Source organism: Cetorhinus maximus, chromosome 5 (genome assembly GCF_964194155.1).
Source record: "Cetorhinus maximus chromosome 5, sCetMax3.hap1.1, whole genome shotgun sequence".
Lineage (NCBI taxonomy): Eukaryota > Metazoa > Chordata > Chondrichthyes > Lamniformes > Cetorhinidae > Cetorhinus > Cetorhinus maximus.
The window spans coordinates 120999382-121011762 of record NC_135883.1 but is presented as its reverse complement, the minus strand read 5'-3'; the positions used below and the strand labels follow the sequence as shown (position 1 = coordinate 121011762).

Below are 12381 nucleotides of genomic sequence, written 5' to 3'. Positions count from 1 at the left end.
TCTGTTAATTCAGTGTTTGAAGCTGCATTTCAACTCCCTTCCACTGTGTAGTTTATTGAAGTGAGTGTCTGTTGAAAAGTTTGTTGAGCTAAGTTGTTTGAGATAGTTGCAAACAGCTGGAAAACCACCACAATCTGAATTCCAATTTACACATTCACTAACACAGGACTGGATTGCAAGTAAAAAACTAAATAAAATCCAATGGATAACTTACCCAAAAAGGATAGTACAGCAGCCAGAAACAAACAACCCAGTCAGAAACATGAACTTGGCTCCAATTTGCACAATCTGATAAAATAGAAACAATAGACATTTTAAACAGTCAGCAAAACAACATCTCGTCTCATTATGCTTCTATGGAATGCATACTTCACGAGTATGACTACATCGTAAGTAGCTTTACTATAACCTTGCACAATTGATTTAATGAAAACATAAGCAGAGACTCCACCACTTAAAATGTCCACACTTAAAATGGGTAGTCACTTAATGTCAGCTAAGCCATAACTATTATCTATTTGCACTAATGTCAGTTTTATAATTGCCAGATAATTCATTGTAGGTGGGCTGTTCATTTAGGGCAGGAACAACTGTGTCTACTCTCGTAATCACACAAAAGTATATTCTAAAAACATAAGGGATAAGAGCTGAACTAGGCCATTTGACACTTTGAGCCTACTCCACTGTTCAACAAGATCATGGGTGATCCTGTACCTCAACGCAATCTTCCTACACCATTCCCCTATCCCTCAACCCCCTCTATACCTAAAAATCAATCTCTGTCTTGGATATACTGAATGACTTAACATTCATAACCCTTCAAAGATTCACCAACCTTTGAATGAAGAAATTTATCCTGATCTCAGTCTGAGATGGTGGACCCCTTATTCCGAGACTAACATTTTCTCAGTGACTACCCTGTCAAGCCCTGTAAGAATTTTATATCTTGCAGTTTATCACCTCTCATTCTTCTCAGCTCCCAGCATTTAAAGGCCTGCTCTACTCCAGCTCCCCTCGTAGGAAATAAGAACATAAAAATATAAGAAATAGAAGCAGGAGCAGGCCATGTGGCCTCTTGAGCCTGTTCTGCCTTGTAGTATGATTACTTCATTTTCCAACCTGCCCCCCATAACTGTTGATTCCCCTATAGTTCTCTGCCTATTGCAGCCTTGAATATATTCAATGACCTACCCTCCACTGCTCTCTGGAATAGAGAATTCCAAAGATTTATGACTATCGGAGAAAAAAAATCCACCTCATCTCAGTTTTAAATGGGCGATCCTTTATTCTGAAACTATTGTCTATAGTTCTAGATACCCTCATGAGGTGTGAGATGTGATTATATTGAAACATAAAATTCTAAAGGGGCTTGACAGGGCAGAGCCTTGACATTTCCCTTGATACTTTTGAATTTACCCTTTCCTGAATCCTCCCACCCACCTCCACAATAGTTTAAAGCCCTGTCTACTAGCCTAGTTATTCAATTTGCTCGGACACTGATCCCAGACTGGTTTAAATGGAACCCATCCCAATGGACCAGCTCCCTCTTTTCCCGGTACTTGTACCAGTGAATTGAAACCCGTGCCTCCTACATCATTCTTTCAACCACGCCTTCTAACCTGTTATTCCCTATGCCAGCTGGCATATGGCACAGGTAACAGTCACTACCTTCAATGTTCTGCTTTTTCATTTAAAGCTTAAGTCCTCAAATTTTCTCAGAAGGCTGAAAGACAGAGTAAATTTGAGAAACCAATCTCTGTGTGCCTCCCCAAGCACAATAATGCTAGGAGGCTCTGGTCTGTATTTGGTGCAGTAAAAAACTGTAGCCCAAAGTAGTATATGAACCCTTCTTCTCTTCTTAGGCAGTCCCTCAGAATAGGGACGACATGCTTCCACTCTGATTCGACGGGTTCTGAGATTGCTGATAATGCGTGATCTGCAGACTCTGACACACGTAGGGTAGACGGGTTATTTGGAAGCTTGTGCAATCCTGCCGATGCCTCAACTCTGTATCTGCACATTCCCAATGAAGTCTCTCGATGTATTCGATACCTTCCTGAATGAGCTTTCTCCATTTTAGTCAGTCGGCAGGGCTGTTTGACCTCTTCAGAGATGTTTTGAGGACACATATAAAACGTTTACACTGTCCACCTGGGAGTCTTCTGCCAAGACCGAGTTCAGAGTAAAGCAGTTACTTTGGGAGTCTGGTGTCAGGCATACGATCGACATGTCCCACCCACTGGAGCTGGTTATGAGCAAGTGCTTCGATGCTGGGCAGGTTGGCTTGGGAGAGGATGCTGCTGCTAGACTGCCTTTCTTTCCACCAGATTTGGAGGATCTTACAAAGGCAATGCTGATGGTACTTCTCCAGCACTTTGAGGTGCCACTGTGGGCCATCCAAATCTCCAAAGCATATAGGAGCGCTGGGACCACTGCTGCAGCATAGACCATGACTTTAGTCTCAGGTTTAAGATCCTCAAATACACTTTTCATCAGTTAGCTGAAGGCTGAGCTGGCACAGCACCAACTGCTGTACATGGCATTTTCCACCTTCATGAAAGCCTTTGACTCTCTCAATCCTGAAGGCTTATGGAGTATCCTCAAATTTGACTGCCCTCAGAAATTTCTCACCATTTTCTGCCCACCCCATGATGACATGCATGCTGTGATCTTCACCAACGGAGCACCACAAACCCTATCTCAGTGCAAAATGGGGTCAAACAAGGCTGTCATTGCACCAACCTGCTTCTCCATTATCCTCATTGCAATACTGCACCTCACCTCCAGCAAATTACCCACAGAGCGGAGATAATCTATAGGACAGACTGGAAACTATTTAACCTACACTGCCTCCAATCCAAAAACAAAACCACTCCAACCTCAGTCATAGAGTTTCAGTATGCAGATGCCGCTGGTGTGTGGGCTCACTTGGAAACTGCCCCAGGTCATTATCGACTCTGTCTCAAAAACATATGAGAAAATGGGCTTTTCATTAACACTTGGAAAACTAAGGTCCCCTTCCAAACAGCTCCCATAGTAAAACACCTCCCCTCATTGAGAAAGATAATGGCGAGATCCTAGAAAATGTGGGCCATTTTCTGTACCTTGAGAGTATTTTAACACTCAATTGATCATCTAGAAACTGATGTAATAAACTGGTTTAATAAAACAGACTGTGCTTCCCTAACATGAAAAAGATATTGTCATTTAGCTACTGGCTAAAAACCTGCAAGAGAACAAAAATGAAATATTGTACTTACATGTTTTCCCAATACCAGTGAAAATAGAAGATTGGTTAAAGCAAAACATCCAAAAATCATTCCAACAAAAGAAGGACTGGCTCCTTTCTCTTCTGCCTACAAAGAGAATATAAAATAAATGTATTATACATGATTTTAATAAGCTGCTTATAGTTAAAAGCATTTGGTATCCCTCCTTGGATCCTTTTCTTTCACCCACAAGTTGCCATTTAGCAACATGATCTGCAGATTTGGTGGGGAGTTGGTACCTAGACACCGATGGCGAGATCAAGCTCTCTGCAGCACCTTTCTCAATTACTTTAAAGCCTTTGTGCTGTTCAACTTCTTGTTTGACAACCAGTCTTGAATAAGCCAAAATGTCCTCTTGTTATACATTGGAAAAATCACCTTCAATGCACACCCTAAACTCTGAGCTCTTGCTACTTACCCCTTAGCCACCATCTCAACCTGAATCCGATTGCTCATAATCTCTACATCCTATTCATTCCCAAGCCGGACTTCAAACTCCCAATCCTCTCCACTAAAACTGCCTGCCTCAATCTTTAATGATGCCTATCTCACACTTACCTCAGCCTATCTGCTGCTAAAACACTAATCCTATTTTTACTTAGTTCTGTTAAAGGGTCATGAGGACTCGAAACGTCAACTTTGTTCTTCTCCGCCGATGCTGCCAGACCTGCTGAGTTTTTCCAGGTATATCTGTTTTTGTTTTGGATTTCCAGCATCCGCAGTTTTTTGTTTTTACACTAATCCATGCTGGTTGCCTCCAAACTCAGCTACAGCGCTCTCTTAGTCAGCTCCTGGATCTCAATCCTTCAAAACTTTGGCCTTAAAAAAACGTATTTTTAAATCTGCATCAAGTCCCACTCACCCAACACCCTTGGCCCTACAACGTACTCTGGAATTCTCTCCATAAACTATTCCACCTCCTTCTTCTCCTTTAAGACTCTTCTGAAAATAGGTCTCTTTGACCAAGCATTTGGTAACCCCTCCTAATATCGCCATCTTTGGCTCAGCACGTTTTCTTTATTATGCATCAATGAATTGTTTTGGAACATTTTTCTATATAAAAGACTATATAAATGCAAATAGTTGAAACTAGAAGATTGTTAGATAGCCTCAGTAGGTTATTGTTGCATTCCAATGGACCTGTTAAAAAGTGTGGAAGTAGGCAAGCCACTTATTGCAATCCAAGGAGAACCTGTTAGGGCAACATGTTCCCAAAACAAAATTATATATGCCTTTGAAAGACCATTGACAAAAAGCATCATCAACAGAATTATTTATATCAAGTGTTTACCAACAGTTTGCTGATCAAACATATTCTATGGGCAGAATTTTGCCGTCGGTGAGCAGGGGGCGAAGCCCACTCACTGACATGTAAAATGACGCAGGATGATGTCAGGCGGAACCCCCGATGTCATCCCGCCCCATTTAAATTTTCAGGAAGGCGGGGGCGCAGCAAAATCAGCTGCGGGCCCGCCAACCTGTCAATGGCCAACTGAGGCCGTTGACAGGATCATTTAAACAATTAAAGGACCTGCCCGTCCAACCTCAAGGTTGGCGGGCAGGCCAGGAACCCCGGCGGCAAATAAAAAAAACATGAAACCTCATCCACTGGCGGGATAAGGTTTCATGCAGGGTTTTTTAAAGTTTAATAAAGTTATAGTGTAAATTATGAACATGCCCCATCTCATGTGACATTGTCACATGAGGGGAACATGTTAAGGATTTTTTTTTTCTATTTTTAATCTTTTTCAAAGTGGAAGTGACCTCCCTGAGGCTGCACTTTGCCTCAGGGAGATGTGCGCTCTTTCGTGCGCATGTGTGAAAGAGCACACTCTCGCTTTTGGGGAATCCCCCCTGCCCACCCAGGAAGCGAATAGTGCTTCCCGCCGGGCGTCACACTGGGCGGGCCTTAACTGGTTCACCCACATAAAATGGCGGCGGGACCTGCTTCTCCGGCGGGGACCGGCTCCTCGCCCGCCGGAGATTGGGTCGGGCCCACCCGCCCGACAGGCAGAAAATTCTGCCCTATGAGTGCAATATCCTCTAATAGTAACAAATAGCTAAGCATATCACCAAACAATATAATTAAACAGCAGTTACCAAACCAACTCAAATTACAAAATGCACAAATCAAATTCTCATGGACGTCTTTTAAAAAAAAGTAATCGTTATCTAAATTTAAGACTTGTTTATTACCTCTTTTGGAAAGAAAGGTGTCAAAATTGAATAACAAATCATAGAGCTAAGGTTCAGCGATGCTGCAGACACTAGTGTGAGAATTTCATTCCTAGTCCATTTCTGCGACTTGATCCTCGAATTTTCATTTTGATCATCTGAAACTGTCACAAATTTAAGACAAGAGGTAAACATCAATTTTCAGAAGCCATACGACATTACAGGAAAAACTGGTGATACTGAATGTGAGTAAATAAGTAGTGAAGACTAGCAAGAAATCTTCTTATAAAGTTACTTCTCCATTTCCTCTTTTCGGTGTTGAAAAGTCCATATTTCAGTAGTCTTACATCATAATACAGCCCCCTGAAGCACTTATTCACGCCAACTTTGGGGCCTGGATATCTCTTTTGGGTCTTGCTGTCAATAACTAAATACCACACTCAAGAAATGATATCAAAGCGCTGCACAGTTTTAAAGTTGATTTCCTCTAATTTGTATTCAATTGTTTTGATTATACGCTTCCCATGGGTGTGAGATCGCCCTCTCCTGACTCCCTCATCACAGATCCTATTTAGATACAGTTAAGTAATGTCTCATAAAATGAATCAAGGTAAAAATTAATAGGCTAGTTAAAACTCAACTATTTTTCAGTGAACCAACAAATGCTGCTCAGCATTTTTAAGAGACAGATTAATATTTTGGATGGAGACCCTTCCAGAGAATACTGTGAATTCTTAGATTTTGATTTGATATCCAATTAAGTGTGTAGTATAGTATTTAGTATCATCTATCAAAATAAAAGCGTAGTGAGGTCGTACCAAACCACTTGGATTATTATTTCACAAAGCATGTTGAGCACTACTTGGAAGAATCACGGATGAATGTCTTCTGGGTGGGGGACCGCAATGTCCATCACCAAAAGTTGCTTGGTAGCATCACTATTGACTGAGTTCTGAAAGATATAGCCACCAGATTAAGCTTGCACAGATGGCGAGAGAACCAGAGGGGGATAAAACTGACTTGACATCAGTCCTCTCAAATTTACTCGTTACAAATGCATCTATCCATGACCATATTGGGAGAAGGGACCACCACACAGTACTTGTGGAAGTGAAGTCCCATCTTCAGACTGAGGGCACCCTCCATTGTATTGTGTGGCACTACCATTGTGCTAAATGGGATAGGTTCTGAACAGATCTAACAGCTCAAAACTGGGCATCCACAGCGCTGTGGGCCATTAGCAGACTTGTATTCACACACAATCTGTAACCTTATGGCCTGGCATATCCCTCAATCTACCATTAACATGACACCAGGGGACAAGCCCTGAATCAATGAGAACTGTAGGTCAGCATGCTAGAAACAGCACCAGGCATTCCTAAAAAGTAGGTACCGACCTGGTGAGGCTACAGCACAGGACTATATGCATGCTAAACAGCATGTGTCACATGCAAGAAGACAAAGCTAATGCAATCCCACAATCAATGGATGAGACGAAAGCTCTGCAGTCCTGCCATATCCAGTCATGAATGGTGGTGGACAATTAAACAATGAACAGAGGGGGAGGAGGCTCCACAAACATTCCCATCCTCAATGATGAAGGAGCCCACCATGTCAGTGCAAAAGGCAAGGTTAAAATATTTGCAATGTTTTATGGGGAGCGTAGTGGTATTGTCACTGGACTAGTGATCCAGAGAGCCAGGGTAATGCTCTGGGGACCCAGGTTCGAATCCCAACACCACAGCAGATGTCTGATGACCATGAAACCATTGTCATCTGGTTCACTAATGCCCATTAGGGAAGAAAATCTGTCATCCTTACATGTGACTCCAGACCCAGACCCACAGCAATATGGTTGGCTCTGAAATGGCCTAGCAAGCCATTCAGTCACAAAGAAGGAATGAAACCTGGCATCAACCTAGGCACCGGAAACGACAATGGTAATCTCAGCCTGTCGACCCTGCAAAGTCCTCCTTACTAATGACTGGGGGCTAGTGCCAAAATTGGGAGAGCTGTCTCACAGACTAGTCAAGCAACAGTCATCTTCATGGAATCATACCTTACAGATGTCCCAGACACCATTATCACCATCCCTGGGTATGACCTGTCCCACCATCAGGACCCAGCAGAGGTGGCGGCACAGTGGTATACAGTCAGGAGGGAGTTGCCCTGGGAGCCCTCAACATTGACTCCAGACCCCATGAAGTCTCATGGCATCATGTCAAACATGGGCAAGGAAACCTCCCTCTGATTACCATGTAGTGACCTCCCTCAGCTGATGAATCAGTGCTCCTCCATGTGGAACGCCACTTGGAGGAAGCACGGAGAATGGACTCTAGGTGGGGGACTTCAAATGTCTACCACCAAGAGTGGCTCAGTAGCACCTCTACTGACCAAGCTGGCGGAGTCCTAAAGGGCACAGCTGCTAGACTGGGTCTGCAGCAGCTGGTGAGGGAAGCAACAAGAGGGAAAAACATACGATCTCATCCACCAGGTATACCAACCTACCTGCCGCAGACAGGAGTGACCACACACAGTTGTTGTGGAGACGAAGTCCCAGCTTCACATTGAGGATACCCTCCATCGTGTTCTGTGGCACTATCACTGTGCTAAATGGGATAGATTTCGAACAGATATAGTAACTCAAGACTGGGCCTCCATGAGGCGCTGTGGGCCATCAGCAGCAACTGAATTGTACACAATCTGTAATCTCATGGCCCGGCATATCCCCCACTCTACCATTACGATCAAGCGAGGGGATCAACCCTGGTTCAATGAGGAGTGCATGAGGGCATGCCAGGAGCAGCACCAGGCATATCTAAAAATGAGATGTCAACCTGGTGAAGCTGTAACACAGGACTACTTGTGTGCCAAGCAGCAAGTGATAGACTAAGTGATCCCACAACCAATGGATCAGATCAAAGCTCTGCAGTCCTGCCACATCCAGTCGTGAATGGTGGTGGACAATTAAACAACTCACTGGAGGAAGAGGCTCCACAAATATCCCCATCTTCAATGATGGAGGAGCCCAGCACAGCAGTGCAAAAAATAAGACAAGTATTTGCTACAATCTTCAGCCAGAATCCAGCGGGTGATCCATCTCGGTCTCCTCCGGAGGGCCTCAGCATAACAGATGCTGATCTTCAGCCAATTCTATTCACTCCACGTGATATCAAGAAATGGCTGAAGGCACTGGATACTGCAAAGGCTATGGGCCCCGACAATATTCCAGCAATAGTACTAAGGACGTGCTCCAGACCTTACCGTGCCCCTAGCCAAGCTGCTCCAGTACAGCTACAACACTGGCATCTAACCGGCTATGTGAAAAATTGCCCAGGTATGTCCTGTACACAAAAAGCAGGACAAATCCAACCCAACCAATTACCACCCCATCAGTCTACTTTTGATCATCAGTAAAGTAATGGAAGGGGTCATCAACAGTGCTATCAAGTGGCACTTGCTTAGCAATAACCTGCTCACTGACACCCAGTTTGGATTCCGCCAAGGCCACTCAGCTCCTGACCTCATTACAGTCTTGGTTCAAACATGGACAAAAGAGCTGAACTTCCGAGGTGAGTTGAGAGTGACTGCCTTTGACATCAAGGCAGCATTTGACCGAGTGTGGCATCAAGGAGCCCTAGCAAAATTGGAGTCAATGGGAATCAGGGGGAAAACTCCCCTGGTTGGAGTTATACCTAGCACAAAGGAAGATGGTTGTGGTTGTTGCAGGTGAGTCATCTCAGCTCCAGGACATCACTGCTGGAGTTCCTCAGAATAGTGCCTGCGGCCCAACCATCTTCAGCTACTTCATCAATGACCTTCCTTCCATCATAAGGTCAGAAGTGGGATGTTTGCTGATGATTGCACAATGTACGGCACCTCAGATACTGAAGCAGTCTATCTCGAAATACAGCAAGAGCTGGCCAATATCCAGGCTTGAGCTGACAAGTAGAAAGTAACATTCGCACCACATAATTGTCAGGCAATGACCATCTCCAACATGAGAGAATCCAACCATCGCCCCTTGATGTTCAATGGCATTATCGTCACTTAATCCTCCACTATCCACATTCTGGGGGTTACCTTTGACCAGAAACTGAACTGGACTAGCCATATAAATACTGTGGCTACAAAAGCAGGTCAGGGGCTAGGAATAGTGCAATGAGTAACCCAGCTCCTGACTCCCAAAGCCTGTCCACTATCTACAAGGCACAAGTCAGGAGTGTGGTGGAATACTCCCCACTTGCCTGAATGAGTGCAGTTCCCACAACACTAAAGAAGCTTGACACCATCCAGGACAAAGCAGCCCACTTGATTGGCACCACATCCACAAATAGTCACTCCCTTCACCACCGACGCACAGTAGCAGCACTGTGTACCATCTACAAGATGTACTGCAGGAATTCACCAAGGCTCCTTCGACAGCACCTTCCAAACCCATGACCTGTGCCATCTAGAAGGACAAGGGCAGCAGATAGATAGGAACACCACCACCTGGGAGTTCCCCTCCAAGTCACTCACCATCTTGACTTGGAAATATATCGCTGTTCCTTCACTGTCGCTGGGTCAAAACCCTGGGACTCCCTTCCTAACCACACTGTGGGTGTACCTACACCACATGGACTGCAGTGGTTCAAGAAGGCAGCTCACCATCACTTTCTCAAGGGCAACTAGGGATGGGCAATTAATGCTAGCCCAGCCAGCGAAGCCCACGCCCCATGAATGAATAAAAAAAAACTAATCTTCAGCCAGCAGTCTTGTGTGGTTGATCCATCTTAGCCTTCACCTTAGATCCCCAGCATCATTGCTGCCATTCTCAACCAACTCATTTAACTCCACATGATACCAAGAAATGGCTGAATGCACTGGATACAGCAAAGGCTAAGGACCCTGACAACAGCCCGGCAGTAGAAGCGAAGACCTGTACTCCAGGAAAACACAACTCTAAATGGGTTAGGTTCAGAACAGATCTATCAGTTTAAAACTGGGTATCAATGCAGCGCTTTGCTCCATGAGCAGAATTATATTCCACCACAATTTGTATCCAATTGGTTCGGTATATCCCTCAACTCTACCATTGTCATCAAACCAAGTGACCAACCACTCTTCAGTGAAAGGTGTAGAAAGCATGCCAAGCAGAACAAATCCAATCTGGCAATTACTGCTGCTTCATTTTACTCGCATCATCAGTACAGTGATGGTAGTGTCATTGACAGTGCTATCAAGCTGCACTTACACAGCGGTAACATGCTCACCATTGCAGAGTTTGAATTCCTCCAGGAGCAATTCCAGACTCATTACAACCTTGCTACAAACTTGGCAAAGGAGTTGAATCCCAGAGGTAAGTTGAAAGTGACTGCCCTTGACATCAAGACAACATTTATCTGAGTGTGGCATTAAAGAGTCCTAGCAAAATTGAAATTAATGCTCTCTACTGGCTGGAGTAATACCTGGCACAAAGGAAGATGGTTGTGGTTGTTGGATGCTAATCATCTCAGCACCAGGATTTCCTCAGGGTAGTGTCCTAGGCCCACCTATCTTTGGTTGCTTCATCACTGACCTATATTTACATAGGAACATATGAATTAGGAGCAGGAGTAGACAAATGGACTCTTTGAGCCTGCTCTATCATTCAATAAGATCATGGGTGATCTGATTGTAACCTCAATTCCACATTCTCACCTACCCCCGATAACCTTTCAGTCCCTTGCTCATCAAGAATCTATCAACCTTCGCCTTAAAGATATTCAAAGACTCTGCTTCCATCACCTTTTGAGGAAGAGTTCCAAAGACTCACAACCCTGTGAGAGAAAAAAAATGCTCCTCATCTCTGTCTTAAACAGCCAGCCTCTTATTTTTAAACATTGACCTCCAGTTCTAGATTCTTCCACAAGAGGAAACATCCTCTCCACATCCACTCTATCAAGACCCCTCAGGATCTTATATGTTTCAATTAAGTCACCTCTTATACTTCTAAACTCCAGCGGATACAAGCCTAGCCTGTCCAACCTTTCCTCATAAGACAACCCACCCATTCAAGGTATTAATCCAGTAAGCTTTCTCTGAACTGCTTCCAACACATTTATATCCTTCCTTAAATAAGTTGACCAATACTGTACATGGTACTCTAGATGTGGTCTCACCAATGCCACTCACTTAACCTATCTATAGCCTTTTCTAGCCTCCTTATGTCTTCTTCACATCTTACTTTCCTACCTATCTTTGTGTTGTCAGCAAATTTAGCAACCATACCTTTGGCCCCTCCATTCAAATCATTTATATAAATTGTAAAAAGTTGAGGCCCCAACATGATCTCTGTGGCACACCAATCATTACATCTTGCCAACCAGAAAAAGACTCTTTCATGACTACTCTCTGTTTCCTGTTAGTTAGCCAATTTTCTATCCATGCCAATATATTATTCCCTACACCATGGCCTGAATTTTTCAGGAGACGGGCGGACTCGGCAGGAGCGGGCGGGGGCGGTCGCAGAGCCGATCACCGCCCATGATCAGCTCCACGCCACCATTTTACATGGGCGTGCCAATTAAGGCACGCCTAGCGTAATACGCGAGCCGTAGCGCTCAGTGCTACCTGTGCAGGCAGGGGGAGGAAGGAGAGTTGGGGCCAGCGCTCTTTTGCCCATGCATATGAAAGAGCGCTTCAATCTCCCTGAGCATGGAGCTGCCTCAGGGAGATTGAAGGGCTATTGTAATTATTAAATAAATGGATATAAAATTCAATTAAACATGTCCCCTCATGTGACTGTGTCACATGAGATGGGACATGTTTTTACCTTGTGAAAATTTTATTTATTTATTTAATAAAAGCTTTAGGAAACCTTATCCCACTCGTGGATGAGGTTTTCTAAAAAACGCGAAGGCCGCTTGGCCTTTTTGCCTGCCTGCCAACCTTAAGATTGGACGGGCATTGTTAA

At 44.2% G+C, this 12381-nt stretch overlaps 1 protein-coding gene across 2 annotated transcripts in view; it reads right to left on the bottom strand.

Annotated features, from left to right (window-relative positions):
- slc18b1 (solute carrier family 18 member B1) overlaps positions 1-12381 on the bottom strand; it is a 66462-nt gene that overhangs the window by 46059 nt on the left and 8022 nt on the right. For both annotated transcript variants that reach the window (XM_078542405.1, XM_078542406.1), the window contains exons 2-4: positions 5466-5608; positions 3261-3356; positions 215-288 (exon numbers count right to left, since the gene is read on the bottom strand). In XM_078542405.1, coding sequence (XP_078398531.1) covers positions 215-288; positions 3261-3356; positions 5466-5608 — 313 coding nt within the window. The remainder of the gene's footprint in view (positions 1-214; positions 289-3260; positions 3357-5465; positions 5609-12381) is intronic.